The 18,923-nt window shown below is 57.1% G+C and overlaps 2 protein-coding genes across 3 annotated transcripts; one reads left to right on the top strand and one right to left on the bottom strand.

The window, feature by feature from the left end:
- Positions 1 to 720: 720 nt before the first annotated feature.
- Positions 721 to 12,881, bottom strand: LOC128919123 (myosin light chain, embryonic). Of its 2 annotated transcripts, XM_054224119.1 has the most exons (8): positions 12,849 to 12,881; positions 7,522 to 7,632; positions 6,651 to 6,678; positions 3,986 to 4,135; positions 3,268 to 3,441; positions 2,769 to 2,846; positions 2,046 to 2,089; positions 721 to 931 (listed from the first exon to the last, which is right to left on the bottom strand). In XM_054224119.1, the coding sequence occupies exons 2-7, from the start codon at positions 7,618 to 7,620 to the stop codon at positions 2,061 to 2,063; spliced, it is 558 nt and encodes a 185-aa protein (XP_054080094.1). In that variant the 5' UTR covers positions 7,621 to 7,632; positions 12,849 to 12,881; the 3' UTR covers positions 721 to 931; positions 2,046 to 2,060. The 2 variants fall into 2 exon arrangements, with proteins under 2 accessions (XP_054080094.1, XP_054080093.1); XM_054224118.1 differs by lacking the exons at positions 7,522 to 7,632; positions 12,849 to 12,881 and having other exon boundaries at positions 5,133 to 6,664.
- Positions 11,470 to 18,757, top strand: LOC128919122 (parathyroid hormone/parathyroid hormone-related peptide receptor-like). The gene is made up of 13 exons (XM_054224116.1): positions 11,470 to 11,547; positions 13,486 to 13,591; positions 14,059 to 14,169; positions 14,291 to 14,415; positions 14,615 to 14,709; positions 15,072 to 15,258; positions 15,715 to 15,868; positions 16,057 to 16,117; positions 16,687 to 16,753; positions 17,042 to 17,140; positions 17,455 to 17,592; positions 17,710 to 17,751; positions 17,998 to 18,757. Exons 1-13 carry the CDS (start codon positions 11,470 to 11,472, stop codon positions 18,358 to 18,360), a joined length of 1,626 nt encoding a protein of 541 aa, XP_054080091.1. The 3' UTR covers positions 18,361 to 18,757.
- Positions 18,758 to 18,923: the final 166 nt, after the last annotated feature.

Genomic DNA, 18,923 nt, shown 5'->3' with positions numbered 1-18,923 from the left:
TCACTTCCCCTTTTTCCTTCCCTCTTGCTGATTCATCAGGATTCGACTTGTTGGAAACCCACCTTTGAAACTAGACTTTTGGACCTGTCAATGACGTAGAAAAAAATCATGTTTTTAATGTTTTCTCTGATGTTTCTGGTTTTTTAAAGGGCCTCTGGCCTTTTCTGGCTGGGCCAGGCAGCGCGTTGGTGAAGGAGAGGTGCTTTCTGGTCTCTCCTATGACAGGGACAATGGCAGGGCTAAGCAGGTCCCTCTTTGCTCCACGGTGGAGTTCAGCCTGCACCTGGAGGGAATGCTCGTGGGGCAGTCTGGTTGTAGGGTGGATGGGCTACAGGTCTGAAAAAGAGCTGGGCTTAGGGCAGAGAGGAGGTGGAGAACCTCCCGAGAACAGGGGGACTGTTTGATGCAACCTGTCCCTCATGCTCGCTTTGCTCCAGGCCTACCTACCTCCATCGGCAAGACGTGGCCAGACTGCAGCCCAGCTCCTGGCCCCACGCCGAGGGTGGGGTGACGAACAAAGACCCTCACCCCCAAGTTCGAACTCCTCCCTCACGTCTAAAACCTCACGGTCATAAAACCTGCCTTTTCTCCCCTCTCTGTGGGAACATCCTGCTATCTCTGATAGCTGGTGGAGACCAGGGCGTCTCCTCCATCTATCGCTTCACTGAGTAGTCCAAAGCCAAGGCAGAGATACCATTTAAGGGAGGAAGGAATGAAATTTAATGAGCCAAATGTCACAGGAAAAACCTGAAAAGAATAACTTAAGGTTTAAAACCAAGTGGGAGATCTCTCACTGTATACCGAGGCCAACTCTCCATGGTGGCTCAGGTGAAACATCTCCGCAGATGTGTGACATCCAAGGAGGAAGGGACGTGGATGGAGGAATCTTGCTGTTCGTGGTGCTCAGGTGGGTTCAAACACTTCCGAGAGCCTGGGAGAGAAGCATGAGAGGGCTTAACGCAATGAACCTTTGAGACGAGAATGCGCCTTCTCAGATGAACCCAAAATGTCAATAGCCATAATTCTACACCATTAAAAAGCCAGTGTTTCATGCAAATCGTTTTGTGTAGAATTAAATCTCCCTGGCAGGGTTTGCCACCTAACCACCTATATTGCTGAGCCGATGAACAGGAACCGGAGAGAAATGGATTAAAAAAAAGATAAAAGGATGCTGAACACTCAAAGTTCAGATTTCCGTCTGTCTCTGTTTTAACCTTCTGATGTTTAAAGAGATTTATAGAGGGGGGGAAAGAAAGAGATTTTAAAATGTTTAATTTGTGTATTTAGCAGAATCTGAAGGTCATATTTTTTTCTTCTTTTTTTTTTTTTCCCCCTGCTGCCTTTCACACAGCTGAGGAGAAGAAATATGTTTAAGGAAAGTAAGTGAGATAACGAAGCCATAAGAAACTGGCAGGGGAGACTGAAGCCAGCTCTTAGTAGTTTGGATTTTCTTTTAAATTGAATAGATTTCAGGGGGATGTTTCACCCTAAAAGAAACCTCTTTCTCTGTTTTCCTCAGACAGACTTGGAGAAACACAAAAAGCTTAGCAAGCATCAATGGTACATTTTCCATATTCTTTCTAATGTTAATGGGAATGTTGGTATTACTTAGGTCAGAAATTTCCTCGCTATGTACTTCGTATTTTCTTAGCATCGAGTCATTCACTGCTGCGGGTTTTTAATTATGTATTCCCACTGGCTGCTGTTTGATGACCACCTGAGCTCCTGGTGGGTTAGAAAATGTACCATCATAAACCACACCAACCTCTTTTTTTTTTTTTTTTCTGAGCAGAGAATCGTCACAATTAACCAGATCACGACTGACAGTCACGGGGCTGATGCTGTCCCGAAAATTTTGAATGGCATGAGTTACAAGTGAGGTCCATTATCATGACTGCAGCTTTTTGTGCTTTCAGAGCTGGGATTACTCTTGTGGCATTAGTCTGCTGCAGGGGTTTGGGTTTAGGTTCCTCTGCCCCTGGCTGTTACCTGCAGGATTTCCGATTTCGGAGTAAGCAGCAGGAGACCCTGATTGATAAACTCACCTGAAGTTTCTTCTTTCAGCCAGACATGATGTGCTTGACAAAAGCTGAGGAGGAAATGAGAAACGAGAGCAAGAGAGGTCAAGGGATGCTGTGAGCTGTGGTGGGGTGGGCAGAGGGGGGTACCCCCAGCCCGCGGCACCCCAAGGATGAAGAGGACATGCTCTGCCAGGACTGAGATTTCCCCTTCTGTTCCCACCTTATGCCTGCCATTCCAAACCAGTTTAGTGATAGCAAACCCCTCTTGGAGATAAGACGGTACCGCTATCCCATTTTCTGAGGCCAAGGGAAATGGGTACCTTCTTTTCCTCAATACTCCCCAATTTTAGGGGTTCCCAGGTTTAACCACCTCTTATGCCAGATTTTGACCCTCTTGGAGCCGTGAATGATCTGGGTCTCCAAATGTTCCCAATTAGCCTCTGCTGTGAAAGATGCTGGCTTTTTTATTTTTGATAGCTTACAACAAAGCAGTGCGAAAACTGGGGATAAAACAGTCCTGAAACCCTTGGAAACATGCTGTCTTCTGCTTTTACTGGAAATCACTGGCACAACCGCCTTGTTCCCACCCCAGCTGCCATGTCTTGCCAGTCTCCTCGGAGAAGCTTTGGAGGCTGATCCCCACCTCCCTATCAGTGATCACTAATGTCCTTGCAGAGGACACATTTTGCACCCTAAGACAAGACAACCGTGTCTGAGATGGCCCTGATGGGCATCTCTTGCTCCTACCTTCATAGTTGATACAGCCATTGGCATCTTCTTGACCTGCCATGAGCTGCTCCACCTCACTTTCCGTCATCTTCTCCCCTGGAGGAGGAGGATGGAGAGGTGAGGGGAAGGGTTCTCAGCATGCCAGGACCCTACTGTCCTTTTTGCAGAGAGCCAAAGCCATCAGAGGAAGGAAAAAGGGATTGAAAAGGAGTTGTGTGCCATTACAAACTGGGGAACGCTGGTGGGAGATTGTGGACAGAGGACCAAGCTGCAGCAGTTGTCTGATAATTGAGGATTTTGCAGACCCTCCACCTCACCTAGATCACGCATGAAGGTGTGGCATAAGATGGAAAAGGCCACGCATTCAGGAGCCGTTCACTCCTACTAAAACCTACAAGCAGCAGAATAAAAAGGCTCTCTCCAACGCGTGAGACCAGCAAACTAACCCAGGTCATTTGCCCAGGAAGAGCTTAGGGGTGGCCTGTGTCCTGCTCCCCTGCCCAGGGCCAGCCCATACCCAGCGTGACCAGCACGTGGCGCAGCTCGGCCCCCATCACCATGCCGTTGCCCTCCTTGTCGAAGACGCGCAGCCCTTCCACAAAGTCCTCAAAGGTGCCCTGCTCCTTGTTGCGGGTGAAGTGCTGCAGGATGGGGAGGAAGGTCTCAAAGTCCAGCATCTTTGTGTTCATTTCTGGAAGGGGAGGAGAAGACGGGGTCAGAGATTAACTTCACTGGGCCGAAGTCCCCCTCTGAGGACCTCCTGCTTAACCTCCCTGCTCTCATTTCCGTCTAAGTACAGGGGAGAACCCCACAAGGTGATGGGACTACTAGTATATTATACTTGAGATGGGAAGATCCGTGTGAGGAATGAAGTATTAACATCTGGGGACTGCACACAGACTGCTGATATCAGCCAAAATTTAAAACGAGCAGGTCGGTCCTGCACTGGGACTGCTCAGGTTACACCAATTTGCACCAGCTCAGGATATGGTCTGCTAAGCATCAGCTGCCACCATCCCCAGCTGAGGACAGCCTATCCCTTACGTCAGCCGTGGCACAGGGAGGGGGAGTGAAGGAATTTTGCAGGAATGAAGCCTCTCTGCGTCATTTCCTTCTCAAATCCTTAGTCTTGCAGGGCTGTTCCTACAGGGAGGGGACGTAATCCTTCACTTGCTGCCAGCGAGCACAGGGATTGCTTGTCCCACCCTGTCCCCGCTGCCCCAGTTTGCTGTCACCTTCTAGTTTGGGCTTTCCCAGCACCTTCAGGACCTCCGCGTTGGTGGGGTTGTGACCGAGTGCCCGTAGGACGTCCCCGCACTGCGTGTAGGTGATCTGCATGGTTCCCGTGGGCGTCCGGTCAAACAGGCTGAAGGCTTCTTTGAACTCTGCAGGGAAGAAGAGCTCGGATGTCCTCTGCCATGCTGGCCCCATTTCCCACCCCGCCGGGAGCGAGTCCTGCCTGGCAGGCAGGGAAGGGATGAAGATGTGCCTGATGAGTGCCCTCTGCACCCATGGCTGCTGCCCAGGGCAGGCAGCCCTGCGCTAGCTTGAGCAAGGAGCCACCGAAGCTTGCCAGACTCCTTCAACGAGTCTCTCAGCTTCTCGAGCAGGTTTTGCCACCCGCGGGGAGCTGGCGGGACAAATCCTGCTGGGATTCGTGCACCACCTTGTGCTGGCAGCACTAGCTGCAGGTGCAGGCTGCTGTCTCCGCTGCAAAACATCCCCTTTGCTCGTCTGTTTTTCGACTAGGGCCTCCTGGGGACCCCATGACTGTCCTGCTGCACCCCCATGACACCTGCAACACCCTGTCCGCTCTGCTGGTGTCCCCCCAGCCCCAGCCAGGCAGACACAGCACGGCGTTGCTCGTGTTCAGGGAAGGGTGACCATGTCCACCCCAGCCTTGCAGACCACATATCATGCCAGCCCTGCGTGGAAGGACACAGGAGATTAATTTCCAAGTTCAATCCCATAAATTATCGTGCCATGGAGTGTGACATTTTACCTGGAGGAAGGGGGCCTACATTAGGAACCATTAAGGATTGCTTTCCTTCTGTGTGTGATGCTTTTCAGCTGCCTGACCTGCTGCTGGGCTCTCTCTTTAACACCAGCGTTGGCTACATGCACGGGTTAGTGGGGGTTTCGGCAGTGTTAGGTTAATGATTGGACTCGATGATCTTAAAGGCCCCTTCCAACCAAGACGATTCTATGATCCTCTAATTCTACGATTCTACGCAGACAACCACGCACCTGCGCTGCTCGGAGCCTGGTCTCTGCCTGTCTTTTCAACCCTTTTCAATCTTCTCCACTACAACAGGCTCCTCACTGGCGCTGGGGTGCAAAACGTGGGAAACCAGTCCTCCAGGATCCCCCCCAAGTCCTTACCCTCTTCCTCTGCAGGCAGGGACCCCAAGGCCAGTGCCTGCCTCTCCAGCTGCTCCACGCAGGCAGCGAGATGGTGGTTTTCCTGCAGCAGATGCTCCACAAACTTCTGGATTTCACCCTGCTGCCTCCAGGCCAGCGAGCCCACCTGAGCAATTGACTGGCCCAAACGGGTAATCAGTGTTTCCAGCCTCTCCACCTGAACTCTCAGAGCTGTGAGTATCTTGTCCATGGCACTACTGAATTCCAGGTTCTGCTCCATCTTCTTCATGATGTCCAACAATAGTTCACTCAAAGTGGAGCTGCTGCTCCTCCTGCTGTTGGGTGGGATGAGATGATCGCAGTCTCCATGAGGAGACGGAGATGTCCTGGTTTGGTAGGCGTTGCCTTGGGTTTGGTGGGAATCCTTGCCCAGGGCTTTGGGTTTGCTCTGTTTTCTACTTGGCATCTTTATATCTTTTGCTGAGCCTCACTGTCCCCTGGACCCGTCCCCACGATGTCCATGCCATGTCCCTGTAGTCCTGTCCACGATCCCCGCCAGCACCTCGGGGTGCTGCTGTTATCCTGCTTGACCTCACAATGGTTCCGTCTCTGCAGTGAGGTCCCTCCATCTGGCTCTGGGGGTGTCCAGGGAGGGACATCACCGCCTGCAAGTCCCTGGGTCAAGAGGCACCGCTACGAGGGTGCTTGGCGATGTCCACTCCTGACTACCTGGAGCCGTGGGAGCATGTCACATGCTCTGGGACATTGCTGAAGGTTAAACTCAAACATCTGCGCGTTTTAACTTGCTCACATTCCCACAGGCTCTCTTTTCTCCTTTCAAAAGCTGGTTTGGGGGCCAAGCCTGCAGGATACTGGGTCTCCTCCTCCCAGTATTCCCACCAGGATCTGCCCACAGATCTTGTCCCTTCCCTAGTCTGTACAGAGGCATTAAAACTGCCTGTGGAGAGATAAGATATCCCAATCCCAGCTCAGCCCCTCGGCATGGGGCTGTCCCTGCATCGCCAGAGGCTGCTCCTCACACACAAATCCACCTTTGAACCAGGCTGCATCTCTCACCATGAATGGAAAAATACCTTTTCCCTGCCAGGCTCTGAACCGGGGATTATCCTCTTCGACTGGGGCATCCTCAGCACAGAGCAAGGAGCCAGGATCCATTCCTTGCTCCCGACAGCCCGGTGCTGCAGCCCCAGCTACATCCGTGTGCTGGCTCCCGCTGCCCTCCGGCATCGCTCCCATCTCCGTCTCCTGCCTCCTCCCTTCCCACCAGTGCTCTTCCCCATCTCCTTACTGGCCTGATGTCGGGGACATGACTTTCTGATTTCATACGTCCCTTCTACCTGCTAGGAAACCTCAGATGCCCATCCTGGAGGATGAGCAGTGTGTTGGGGGGAATGGGGTACCCGGAGAGGATTTGATGTGTGGGGCCTCGGCTTTCATGTCTGCTGCAAAAAAACTACCTGGAAAAAGGACTTCCCCGTTTCTAATGCCATCTCTGGGAGAAGGTGAATCTGCGCTTACCTTCGATCTGCTCTGCGGTGAATTCGATCTGTGGGGAGAAGAGGACAGAGCTGGGCGTGAGGGCTGCGTTACCACCGGGGAATGAAGGGGCTCTCCCCTGCCTTTGACCCTCTCCCTCCCCAGGCTCCGCAGCCTGCGCGGGGCACGGGGCCGTATCCGAGCCATGTCCGAGGCATGCTGTGCCCGGGAGTACTCCCGCCTTCCCTGCGGAGCCAAGATCCCTATGGAAAGCACTGCTGGCAGAGGGTGGGCAGGCATTGGGGATGCTCGGACCATGGTCAGGGCTATTTTGGGTGGAAAGGATGTTATTTCAAGGCTTGATCCCTAGTTCAAGTGATTGAACAGCCTCCGTGCTGAGCCTGCTCTTAATAAGTCTCCTGCCACAGCTCTGGCTTAAAAATGTGACTATATCCTGGGAAATCACAGGAAAAGTGATCTCCCGTTGCAGAGACTTGGATGAAAGATGTTCTCACGTGGAGGAGGCAATGCAGGTGGCAGAATACCTTGGGATGGAGACAGTGGGTGGCAGAAAAGCTTTTTAATGCTGCTGGGGCCCCTCGCGGTGTCTCAGCCAGGAGCTGTGGGGCATTCGACTCCGCAGCCGGAGCTCTGGGCAGCAGCGTCCCGGTGTGAGTACGAAGCAGTTTCCTTGGGCGAGAGCCGCACAGGGCTGGAAGGGGGAAGATTGAATCTTCCTCCCAGCGCAGAGAGCATCGCTCCCAGCCCGCTGCATCAGAGCAATCTGCTCATTTTCCCCTCCCAACCCTGGCGCTCAGCCTGGCTAATGCCGTTCGCGTGGCGCGTTGCGTGGCCCGTGCCTGGCCGATGACAGGCACGAAGAAAGACGGTGACGTCTTCGTTCCTCACTCACCTTCACGCTCTTGGGGTCGAAGGCAGGCTCTCTGGGAGGCTCCGGGGCTGGAGCCGGTTTGGCTGTTTCCTTCTTCGGGTCGGGTTTCTTGAGCGGCATCACGCTGGGTCTCTGCAAAGGTGGAGGGATGAGTCCTGCCGCCCAGCGAAGCAACTGAACGGGGGGATGAAAGGCAAAGTCTGCTCCTTCCCTTATATACGGAGCCCTGTCCTCACCCCGGAGGGGCAGGCCAGCTGCTGGAGCAACTGCTACTTACTATAAAAGGAAGAAAACTCAAACGAGAGGGGCCCCAACTTGACAATTGCCCATTGTCATCAGCTCCCAGCGCAGCAAAGCCACCAGCTGCCCCCCCCGCCAGCCGCAAAAGGGGGGATGTCTTTCCCCCCCCGGCACCTGCACCGGGTGGGCTGCACGGGGGCCGCTCGCTAAATGATCACTGAAAACCTAAACGCGAACGGCCCCGGGTGCCTGGCAAGGAAATAGCAACACAACGGCTGATAAACCCTCTGCCGTAGCCACGGGAAAAGCACGTCTGTTTTTAGGTAGGCCTGCCAGGGGGGAAGCTGCAGAGCCGTTTTTAAGACCGGGATTCATGAAGTGCTGCTTCAAAGGAGCTCAGTCCTCTCTGAACCGTCCCCCCGGCTCGTGCTCAGGGTCTGGTTTGCCCCAGTCTCTCCCCAGGCCTGAGCTTGTGCTCACTGGAAAAGGCTCCGGCAGGACCTCGGAGGAGCTGCGTGGCCACGCTGCGGGCAAGAGACCATGTAACCTTCGTCAGGATGGCTGATGAGGGTAATGCAAATGATGGTTAAGGCCGGGCATTTCATTCCTCAGCCCAGGATCTTTCACGGTCCTGTACATCCCCAAAACCCGCGGGGCAGAGCGGGCGATCGGGTCTCCTTTCAGCTCCTCTCCAGGCACTGGGCAGGCTCCGGTGGGAGACGCTCCCACTCTCACCCTCCTCTCCCAACTGCTTGGAGACCCGCGGAAGGGGTAGAAGCAGAAAGAAGTAATCGGAGAGGCAGAAGTAGTCATCGAGGCTCAGCATCCCAGCAAACGGGGCTCAAGAGTTACACCGCGACATCCTAAACCATCAACTTAAAGATAACCAGATCGCAACAGATCATGGGAGGAGGAAAACCCATCCCTAGTTTGCAGTGAGGTCTCAAGAGCTGGTATTTTGGTAGCAGAAATAAATGCGGAAAAATTAATTACAGTAGATGAGAGCATCTTCTCTGCTGTGGAGATGCTGCACGGCCTCACATCTCCGGCCGGCGCTTGCTTAAATTGGGCTGCAGGGACGGTTTCAAGCCGCTGGGTGGAACAGGATCCTGCGGGATGCTCAGTCCCGGTGCAAGAGCTGCGAGATCCTGGTGCTGGCTGGAGTCTGAGCCGTTATACTTGCACATATATACACTCATTCTATACGTGTGTATTTAAATTTTCTGTATACATAGATGTAGAAAATGCAGCTGTATTTGTATTTTCGGGTGGTTGAGTCAGGCTGGTTCAGGTCGTGTTGTATTGCAGCGGCTCAGGCTTGGCATGGCCGGGTAGGTCTAATCCTGGTCTTCCGGAGCTGCTGCAGGGCTAGGGGTGATGGGGACAGGGGGTGTCACCAGCTCAGCCCAGTGCCCAGACCCCCCCCGGCCTCTTCCCTGCCAAAACACTGCTCAAGCCGGAGGCTGAGCCATCGCCAGCCGGGTTACGGGGGTCTTTGGGGGGAGGCAGTAGCCGCAAACTGCTGGGAAATTTGCCGTCTGCCGTCATCTGGCGCTTGCTAGCGTGGATTCGGGGAGCTGAGGGGGCAGGATGATGGGGCTGGGTGGGCGTCATTTGCAATGATTGCTTTCCAGATCTCTCTATAATATAGCAAGTAATTTAGCAAAAAAAAAAAAAAAAACACAAAACAAACCAACAAAAAAACCACAACATGTTTTGCTAACTGCAAACTCAGAGCGCGGGTCAGATTTCGCCTGCAGTGGGAATCAAATTGCCCCTGAGCGTTGCTGCCTCCCCCTCAGCCAGCATCCATCCATCCACCCATCCATCCATCCACCCATCCATCCATCCACACATCCATCCGACTCCAAAATAACCTCACCTCAACTCCGTCCTCATCCCTGGCAGCTTCTGGGTCGGAAATCGGTACCCAGAAGAGCCTTCAGAAGACATTAGTCTTGCAATTTAACTGCTGCTCCCGTCTCCTGCCCGTGCAGCATCCTGCTGAGCATGCGCGGGAGCTGCGGAGCCGATGTCGCCGGGCTGGTGTCGGCACCCACGCCATGGTCCGGGGTGGTGGCTAAATTGGGCCGGGGAGACGGGCAGCTGCCAAAGATGCTCCTAATCCCTCCTTGATTTCCAGCTGATTGCCGTGGCAGGGGAAGCAACCGGGAGGCTTGTTTTCCTGCCTGATTTAATCAGAGGGAGCAGCAGCACCTCCGGAGCGCTGTCATTCGGATTTGCTTTGCTCTCTCTCAGCCGGCTGATGTGCCTTCCCTCGCCGCAGGACCTGAGCAAAAGTCTGACCGAGCAGCCCCAGGGGCAGGTGGTTGGGAGCGGGATGAGCCACCCTGCCAGGAAAATCCCGAGGGAGGCTGCGGGGGCTCTGCCCTGCGCGGGATTTTGCCCCCATGGAGGCAGCAATAGCTGCGCCCGGCCATGGGTTACACGGGCCAGGGGTGAGGCCCCGGGTTGGGATCCTGCTGTTCCCAGGGTTTGTCACTGGGCTTGGGAATTTCAGCCTCATCCCGCTGATGACAACCCGGACTCCTCGCTTTGTGTCCCGTTTCCCCAGGGGGATGCTCGGGGGACACAAGGTGTTCGAGCTGGCGGGGCGGTGGGAGCAAGCCGGGCATCCGCATGATCCCGAAACGCAGGGGACAGCCCTGGGGTCTCCCCGAGGGGGTGCGGGTGACAAGGGACCGCTCCGATGGGGACGGTGGGACCCGCTGTGACCCACCAGCCCTGCCGCTTCGGCTCCTGGCATTCAGGGGCTGCGTGGGGCACCCATCAGGGTGGGAACTGCCTGGTGCCAGGCCTGTCCGTCTGTCCTGCTTCCCCCCTGGGCCGGAGCAGCGCTGATTTCGCCGCCACCAGCGTCCCTCCGCAGAGGGCTGAACGCCGTTGCGCAGTCAGGTCCCTTGGCAAACAAGCGCACAAAGCGGGGCGCTGCTTGTCCGAGCGGGGCCGATCCCGGCACATCTCCCCAAGATCCTCCCGAGAGAAGGAAAAGGGTTAAACTGGCGTCTGCCTGAAAGCCATCCCATCTCGGGAGCATCAGTGCCGAGGTGATGCTCACGTGCTTGCACCCTCTGCCTCCAGCCACCTCGCTGGGATTTTCCCCACCGTCCTTCGTTCCTTTTTGGCTCCTTGGGAGCAGCCCGGGGCTGGTGGGGACCGAGCAGCGCGGGGGCAGCGGGGGGGATGCTCTGACAGCTGACAAATGAGCCACCAGGCAGTGAGAGAAGTTTCTGAAAAGAGAAGAGGAATCTGCCTTGAATGAAGAGGATTTTAGCACCTAGGGCTAAGCCAATAAACCTCTGCCGTCCCCATCCAAATGGGAATTGTTTGCACACGCTCCCGGGAGCTGCTTAAAGCAGGCGAGACGCTGAGACCGCACAGCAGCGAGCACAGTGGGGGGAGAAACCCCCCTGCCTGGTACGCCTGCGAGCGGCTCCCTGTAGCGCTGCCAGGAGAGGGGACTCCCCTCGGGGTGCTCCCCCAGCCCTGAGCACCCAGGGACAGGCTGTGTCCCTGCCGTCACCTCGCCTCGACGGGGACCGCGGCCGGGAAGGTGCTCCCAGAAGATGCCCTGTCCTGCCGAAGGCTCCAGCCCTCTCCATCACCTGCGACCCCAGGCCGGCAGCAATTCAGCCATCCCCAGGTGAAGGCTTTGCTTTCTCCAGCTCCCCATCCCTGAGGTCCCCGTCCCAGCGGCGTGGTGGGACCATGGAGGCATCTGTCCCCGTGGGAGGCATCACCGCGGTTCTCCTCTGCTGCTGCCTCCTGAGCTCCACGTGGGCTCTGGTAAGTCTGCGTGGCCCCACGGGCTCCTCCGGTCCCTCTCCTGGCTTTAAATATTGCTAATTGTGCGACCCGCTCCCGTCGGGGACTGTGTGCCCCCCGGCTGCACGTCCCGCTCCGCAGAGATGCCAGGCAGGAGCAAAGAGCCTCTCCCTCCCGCTAAAAGCTTTCCATCAGCCATGGAGACACCGCAACGTGATGGTTTTTCCATTTCTTAGACGCATCCAGGGCAGGGTTCGCTGCCTCGGAGACGTCGGGGGAACAGGAGGAGTGGGGCCATTTACAGTCAGCACAGGCGAGGCTGGAGGGAGGCAGCGAGGGCAGAGACGGGACCCCCACAACCCTCTGCCCACCCACCCCCATGGCTGATTTTGGGAAGGGCATGAACGGGAGCTCAGGGTCCCCTCTCTGGGGCAGGATTTGGCCCGGCTCGCCTGTGGGCAGTCTGGGAGTCAATGGGAAACCGCTGCATCCCGGCTCCTTTTCACTTCCAAAGCTGTTTCACCATAGAATCACAGAATGGTTCGGGTTAGAAGGGACTTTAAAGCCCACCCAGTTCCAAAATCCTGCCCTGGGCAGGGACACCTCCCACCAGCCCAGGTTGCTCCAAGCCCCGTCCAACCTGGCCTTGAACCCCTCCAGGGATGGGGCAGCCACAGCTTCTCTGGGCAGCCTGGGCCAGGGGCTCACTGCCCTCAGAGGGAAAAATTTCTGCCTCACATCTCATCCAAATCTCCCCTCTTCCAGCTTCAAACCCTTCCCCCTCGTCCCATGGCTCCCCTCCCTGCTCCAGAGTCCCTCCCCAGCTTTCCTGGAGCCCCTTGAGGGACTGGAAGGGGCTCCAAGGTCTCCCTGGAGCCTTCTCTTCTCCAGGCTGAAACCCCCTCCATCCCGGCTCCAAACTCAGCCTCTCAGTCCAAAACTTCCCAAAAGACCTTTGCCCGTGCAGCGCGGCCGGGAGCCGCAGGCTGCCCCCGTCTGCATCGCACGGCGCTGAGCCCCGGCCGGTCACTGGAGCCAGGGGCTGCCAGAGCCGGCTCTGAAGGGCTCGTCGTGGGCAACAGGGACGTCCCGCACTGCTGGTGGGGTGGGTGAGGAGGAGCCGGGGCAGAAGCCTGACACGGCCCTGATTTCTAGCCCAGAAACATGAAAGTAGACGCATTTCTCAATGGAGCACGGCCAGGGCGGAAGGGGGCTCGTGGTCAGCCTCAGCCTTGCAGGAGGGAAAAACACAAGCAGGAAGGGTGGCAGCGCTTTTCTCTTCCCAGTATCTTTTGGATCTACCCGAAGTCACACAAACCCACCTCGCCTGGGGAGGGCTGGGAGAGCCCGGCCACGCCGTGCCTGCTCCGTTAGCTTTTCCTACCAGCACATCCATTTTCCATGCGTGCTCCTGCCTTCCCTGCCTGTCTCTTGCACGGGCTTTGACTCTTGTTTCTTGCCCCGAGGCTGGTCCTGTTTGATGCTCTGAGCGAGACCTCCAGGCTGCGGGGTTCAGCAAAGCGTTGTTTCCACGGCTGGAGACGGCGATCCCTCAACGGCCCTTGAGCCCCTTGTGATTTTGGACTTGGTGTTGATTAGCCGGTTGGATTCAGGGGTTGGTGGCAGGGGCAACGGGGTGGTTTGTGGCAGCAGAAGTGCTGCCAGTCCTGCCCCGAGCTGGGAAGCGTTTGTGGGTGTCTCATCAACCACCTTTGGGTGCTGCTGGGAAGGAGCAGCTCTGCTCCCAGCTCCTGGGTCCCGGATCCCAGCCACAGGTGGCTCATGTCACCCAGCAGGTGGTGGCAGCTCTCTGGGGACATGGAGATTACCAGGGTGGGTCAAGCTCTCCCAGGGAGGGTTAATTGTGAGGAGACCTGAGCCGAGCTGCCGTCTGACGCCCCCGGCCCAAGCCAAGCCACGCAGAGACAGCGGCCGTCACTTTGGTTTTGTCTCGGGCAGGTCGACCCCGATGATGTTCTCACAAAAGAAGAGCAGATCTATCTCCTGGTGGAAGCTAAGGAGAAATGCCAGAGAGACATAAAAGCCCAACTGGAGAAGATCAAAGGTAGCGTCCCGCCTCGGCGCCTGGGTCAGGCCGCCCCAGTGGAGCTGGCTGCCTTCCGGGAAACACCGTCCCCTCCGATGGGAGTGGGATGGGGCCAGGGAGATGCGCAGTTCCTGGGGGCCACAGGGTGCTGGTGTGGGTTTGTGCAGCTCCTGGCGCCGTCTCTGCTCTGGGTGCAATTAGGTGCTAATTAAATCATCACCCTGAGTAGCCAGCGCTGGCTGCCCTGTGTGCGCTGCAAAGGAGAGCACGTGGAGGGGCCACAGCCCCCCCCAGGAGGAGGTGGGATGTGATGGGACGCATCCCGCTCCCCGGCCCCCCTCGGCTCCCCCTGCTCTGCAGCCCAGGGGTGATGGTGTGGCAGCGCGTTTTCCTCGCCCTGGTCCCACGCAGGCTTGGGGACGCCGGAGGTTATGACGTGACCCCATTCGGAGCCAAAGTGAGATGTGTCTTTGCTCCTTGGCCAGACACCAGCTGCCTTCCAGAGTGGGACGGGATCATCTGCTGGCCAAAGGGCTCCCCCAGCCAGGAGGTGTCGGTGCCCTGCCCCGACTACATCTACGACTTCAACCACAAAGGTAAGCGCTTGCGCCTGCGCAGGGAGTGACCTCCCCTTGGTGATAATCCTTCACCGAACAGGGACGTGTTCGGACTCCCCGCGGGTCCTGCCGCTGTCACGGCGCCCGTCGCCGTTCCCAGGTCACGCCTACAGGTACTGCAGCGCCTACGGGACCTGGGCCATGGCTCTCAGCATCAACAAGACCTGGGCCAATTACACCGAATGCGCTCTGCTCTTCTCCTCCGAGAGCCGGAGCCACGAGAAGGTGACCTTGCTCATGGGAGGTGCTGGGAAAGGGGTCGGGATGGGGAGCAGGGAAGCAGCAAAGGCCGGGGGAATTGCCTGGAGCAGGGGGCTCTTCCCGCTCCGCTCCCCAAACAAGCCCTGCTCCTCCCCAGAGGCTGGGGGCAGAGGAGGGGGCCGGGGCTGCAGAGGGGTCATGGAGCACAGCCCCTCTCTTCCAGGAGGTGTTTGACCGCCTGCACCTGATGTACACCATCGGCTACTCCATCTCCCTGGCCTCCCTCGTCGTCGCCGTCTGCATCCTCTCGTACTTCAAGTAAGGAGGAGCTGAACTCCCATCCCCGTGGGGGAGAACCGCCTTCTCCCCACCGCCTGCACACACGACCCCCCGAGGGGCAGCAGCCCCTGAGGGAACGGGAACCGGCCCCGAACCCCAGCACAAACATCAGACCATTTCCCAAAGCCCCCAGACGCCGCCAGCATGACCAGCTCCCCAAACGCTCCACCCTGCTCTTGAAGGGGTTGTCACCCCACTTGCCCCCAGATCTGACTTCTGTGCCAGGGAGGGCTGACACCCTGGAACCCACCTTCTCTGGGACCCCCCCGTTGCCTGACCCCACGTGCCATGAGCTTCTTGGGCAGCGGGGGCTGGGTTCTTGTCGTACCTCTTCTCCGTAGGCGCCTGCACTGCACACGCAACTACATCCACGTCCACCTCTTCACCTCCTTCATCTGCCGGGCGGTCAGCATCTTCGTGAAGGACATGGTGCTCTACTCGGGGACACTGGCCAGTGAGACGGAGAAGATGCGGGAGGACGACTTCAAGGCAGAAATGGGTCCCTCACTGGGACAACGGAGCCACCTGGCAAGTGGCGCGCTGACACCGGGGGCAGGATCAGGGCAAAGGGGATTTAGGAGCCCTGGCGCAAGGGGATGCACTTGGGACCCTCCCAGATGGGGGCTGTGCGGCTCCGGAGCGATGCAGCTGGGGAGGGATGAAGGGCCACCTCCAGCTCTGGCCCGCTTCTCCCTGTCCTGGTCCCACGGTAGAGATCAGACCCACGGAGGACATGGGTCTCGCAGCCTGTCTGAGCTCAGGGTGCCCTGCTCTGGGAAATACCTCTCCTATGGGAAACACCTACAGCTCCTGCCCTACGGCTGATGCTGGAATATCCCAGGGGAGATGTATCTCCCCACAAGAGGAGGAACACGAACCATGCATGGGGCACAGCCTGGGTTTTGCTGGCCAGAGAGCAAAAGCCACCAGGTTTTGCTTTCAGGGGACAGCCTGACACGAGCACCCCTCCGACCTCTCTCTCAGGTTGGCTGCAAGGTGGTGGTGACTCTTTTCCTCTATTTTCTGGCCACCAACCACTACTGGATCCTGGTGGAAGGTCTCTACCTGCACAGCCTGATCTTCATGGCCTTCCTCTCCAACAAGAACTACCTGTGGGTCCTCATCATCATCGGCTGGGGTAAGTACGGACCCCAACCCAATGCTGTGGCTGCTGAGACCAGCTGGGAGCTGTGGCATCAGCCATGGTTGAGCAGCACCGAGTGCCCAGATAAGGGCAGTGGGACGCAGACGAGCTGCCAGCAACTGGCGCGCTCTGCAAACGTGGCGCTTCATCCACGGTTCTCACTCTGGTTCCTGCTCCTCCAGGTCTCCCCGCTGTGTTTGTGTCCGTCTGGGCCAGTGTCAGGGCCTCCCTGGCGGATACGCAGTACGTAGGTCCACCTTCTCTGACAGTCCTTCGGGCAGGGAAAGACTGATTGCAAATGCTTAGCAAAAAAAATCAAATCTGTGGGCACCAGAACTTTTAAATATTAAAATTTTCAAAAAAACCCAAGAGGCATCAACACACATACAAGGCTTGTTCATAAAATTGCCAGTAATCCAGACCAACAATGGTTTTGTTCTGCATTTGGGAGGAAGCTGGATGCAGGTTTACACCATAAATTGATCAATAAACAGTGCAAAGATAAATGCTAAAGGGCACGTTCTGAAGTTAAGCATTTTAAAATGAGAAAAGCCACAGGATGTACAGCAAGAGTTTTAGAGGGCCAAGGAGCTCTCAGGAAGGTTAATGCTAATTTAAAAGCGATCTGCAGCACCAGGATGGTTACGGATGTTCGTGCCATGGCTGCTGCTGGGCTCAAGGTCTGCACAAACTCCATGAACTTCTCCCCCAGGGGGGGTGAGGGTGGCTGGGGGCGCAGGGGGCCACCAGCTGGTGATTCTCCTCACCAGTGAGTTCAGGTTTTTCCAAGGTGTCTCTGCTGGTCTCTTCAGGTGCTGGGATCTCAGCGCGGGGAACATGAAGTGGATTTATCAGGTCCCCATCTTGGCCGCCATCGTGGTAAGAATCCCGTGGCTGAATCTCCCAATCCCTCTTGGGGAAAGGGGATCGATAGAGACCCAGAGCTGCTGGCCTGTGGTCACTGGGGTTGGTCCCCAGCCACCCTGGCACCCAGGGAGGGCCCACAAGATGCGGAGGGATGCGCATCCCTCCCCGCTCCGACCACAGCATCACCCCCGCGTCCCTGCCTGCAGCTCACCCCGAGCTGCCTGTCCTCACCCCGGGGGGCCGCTCGGGCAGACCCAGGGCACCGCGGGCAACAAAATGGCTGCGGCTGTCTGTCGGCAGGTGAACTTCTTCCTCTTCCTCAACATCGTCCGGGTGCTGGCCTCCAAGCTCTGGGAGACGAACACGGGGAAGCTGGACCCCCGGCAGCAGTACAGGCAAGTGCTGGCAGCGGCAAACCCGCGTCCCGGGCCCGCTTTGCCTCATTTTCTGCCTGTTTAGCTGAGATGGCTTCTCCTTGAGCGAAGAGGCAGCTCAGTTTGACTGGAACAGCGGGCTCAGGAGCTCGGGCTCTGCCTGCTCCCTTCTCCAAGCCGGACAGGGCACAATAGCGGTGCACAGACCAGCTGTGGCACCAGCAGAAGCTGAAGCGGTTGCCCTCTTTGCTAGGATGGTTGCCAACGCCTGCCAGGGGGGGCTGCAGGGTGGGTGGCAGGTCCCAGCTAATGGCTCAGAGCGTTTCTCCTCGCAGGAAGCTGCTGAAGTCCACGCTGGTGCTGATGCCGCTCTTCGGAGTCCATTACGTGGTGTTCATGGCCATGCCCTACACCGAAGTCTCGGGGGTCCTGTGGCAGATCCAGATGCATTACGAGATGCTCTTTAACTCCTCTCAGGTACGTCGGCACGGGGCTGCCGGCCCCGCTGCGAACTCCGAGCGACGCTCATCCAGGGAGGCACACGTACAGCATCCCGGCCCAGGACTCAAACTCCACCTCTCTCTCTTTCCGCAGGGTTTCTTTGTGGCTTTTATCTACTGCTTTTGCAATGGGGAGGTAAGTCAGAAGCGTGAGCAGCTCCCTGTTACAGCCCCTGTAGGGTCAGGGAAGTTAACCCAGGCTGGGATAACCAGAGGGAACACTCGGATCCATCTCTCTCAGTAGGATTTGGAAAGGGGAAAAAGAAAAAAAAAAAAAAGAAATCAGTAGGAGTGAAAACCACAGAGAAAGGAGGGGAAGGGGAAGGGGATGCCTGTTTTGCTGCCTCTGGGCACCAGCAGCCATCTCCGCTCGCTCCCTCAGGTGCAGGCGGAGATTAAGAAAGCCCATTTTCGGAGAAGCCTGGCACTGGACTTCAAGCAGAAGGCACGAGCCACCGGCACGGCGGGGAGCTGCTGCTACGGCGGGCCGGCCTCCCACGCCACCACCAGCTTCAGCATGAGCCTGGCCGGGCGCGGGGCAGGCAGCACACAGCAGCGGGGGCTGCTGCTCCCCGCCCGGGCCAGCCTGCCCGGCTACATCCCCAGCTCCTTCACCTCCGATCACTTTTTGTCCTGTCCGAGCCAGGAGATGAGCCAGAAAGTCTGTGGGGAAAACACGGTGGACTTAACAGACCTGAATCAGCGTCACCCCAACCTAAACAAAGAGCTGGAGACGATGCTATGAAGTGAACGGTGTCTCCCATCTGGACATCCAGCTGTGCCTGGAATGATGCAGATCCGCTTTGGGCTCCTTTTATGCTTGCACGGAGAGCCGGGTTAGGGGACAGCAGCTGGAACACCACAGTTCCCTCTCCCTCACAGCCAGGCTGCAAAGGGACCACGTGCTCTCGCTCCTTCTTGTACCCACCTGGCCTAAAAATGAGCGGCCAGTTCGAAACCTCATCTCCTTCCACGCGCAAGCGATTGATGTAAGTGACGTCTGTGCATGCAAAGCTTGAATCACCACCAGGAAACAATCCTCCAGGCTCAGTCTTACCTCGGCAGTCTGGAAAGGGACTCCAGCTCCAGCCTGTATAAAGCCGATTCAATCAGCCCATCCTGCTCCCCCGTTTAGCACCAGTTCCCGCGTCGTACAGCCCGGGGCTGGCAGTGGAGAGTGCCCACAGGGCGATTCTGCTGCTCACCCTGCCCTTACTTCCATCCTGCTGCAGCTGACAGATACCGTGAAGCCCCACAACGCTGAGCCACAAACCGGGAGCACGAGTCACCGGGATACAGTGGGCTCAG

Source organism: Rissa tridactyla, chromosome 19 (genome assembly GCF_028500815.1).
Source record: "Rissa tridactyla isolate bRisTri1 chromosome 19, bRisTri1.patW.cur.20221130, whole genome shotgun sequence".
In the NCBI taxonomy this organism is placed as follows: Eukaryota; Metazoa; Chordata; class Aves; order Charadriiformes; family Laridae; genus Rissa; species Rissa tridactyla.
The sequence above is the reverse complement of the archived record's forward strand: the minus strand, read 5'-3'. Positions and strand labels throughout refer to the sequence as shown.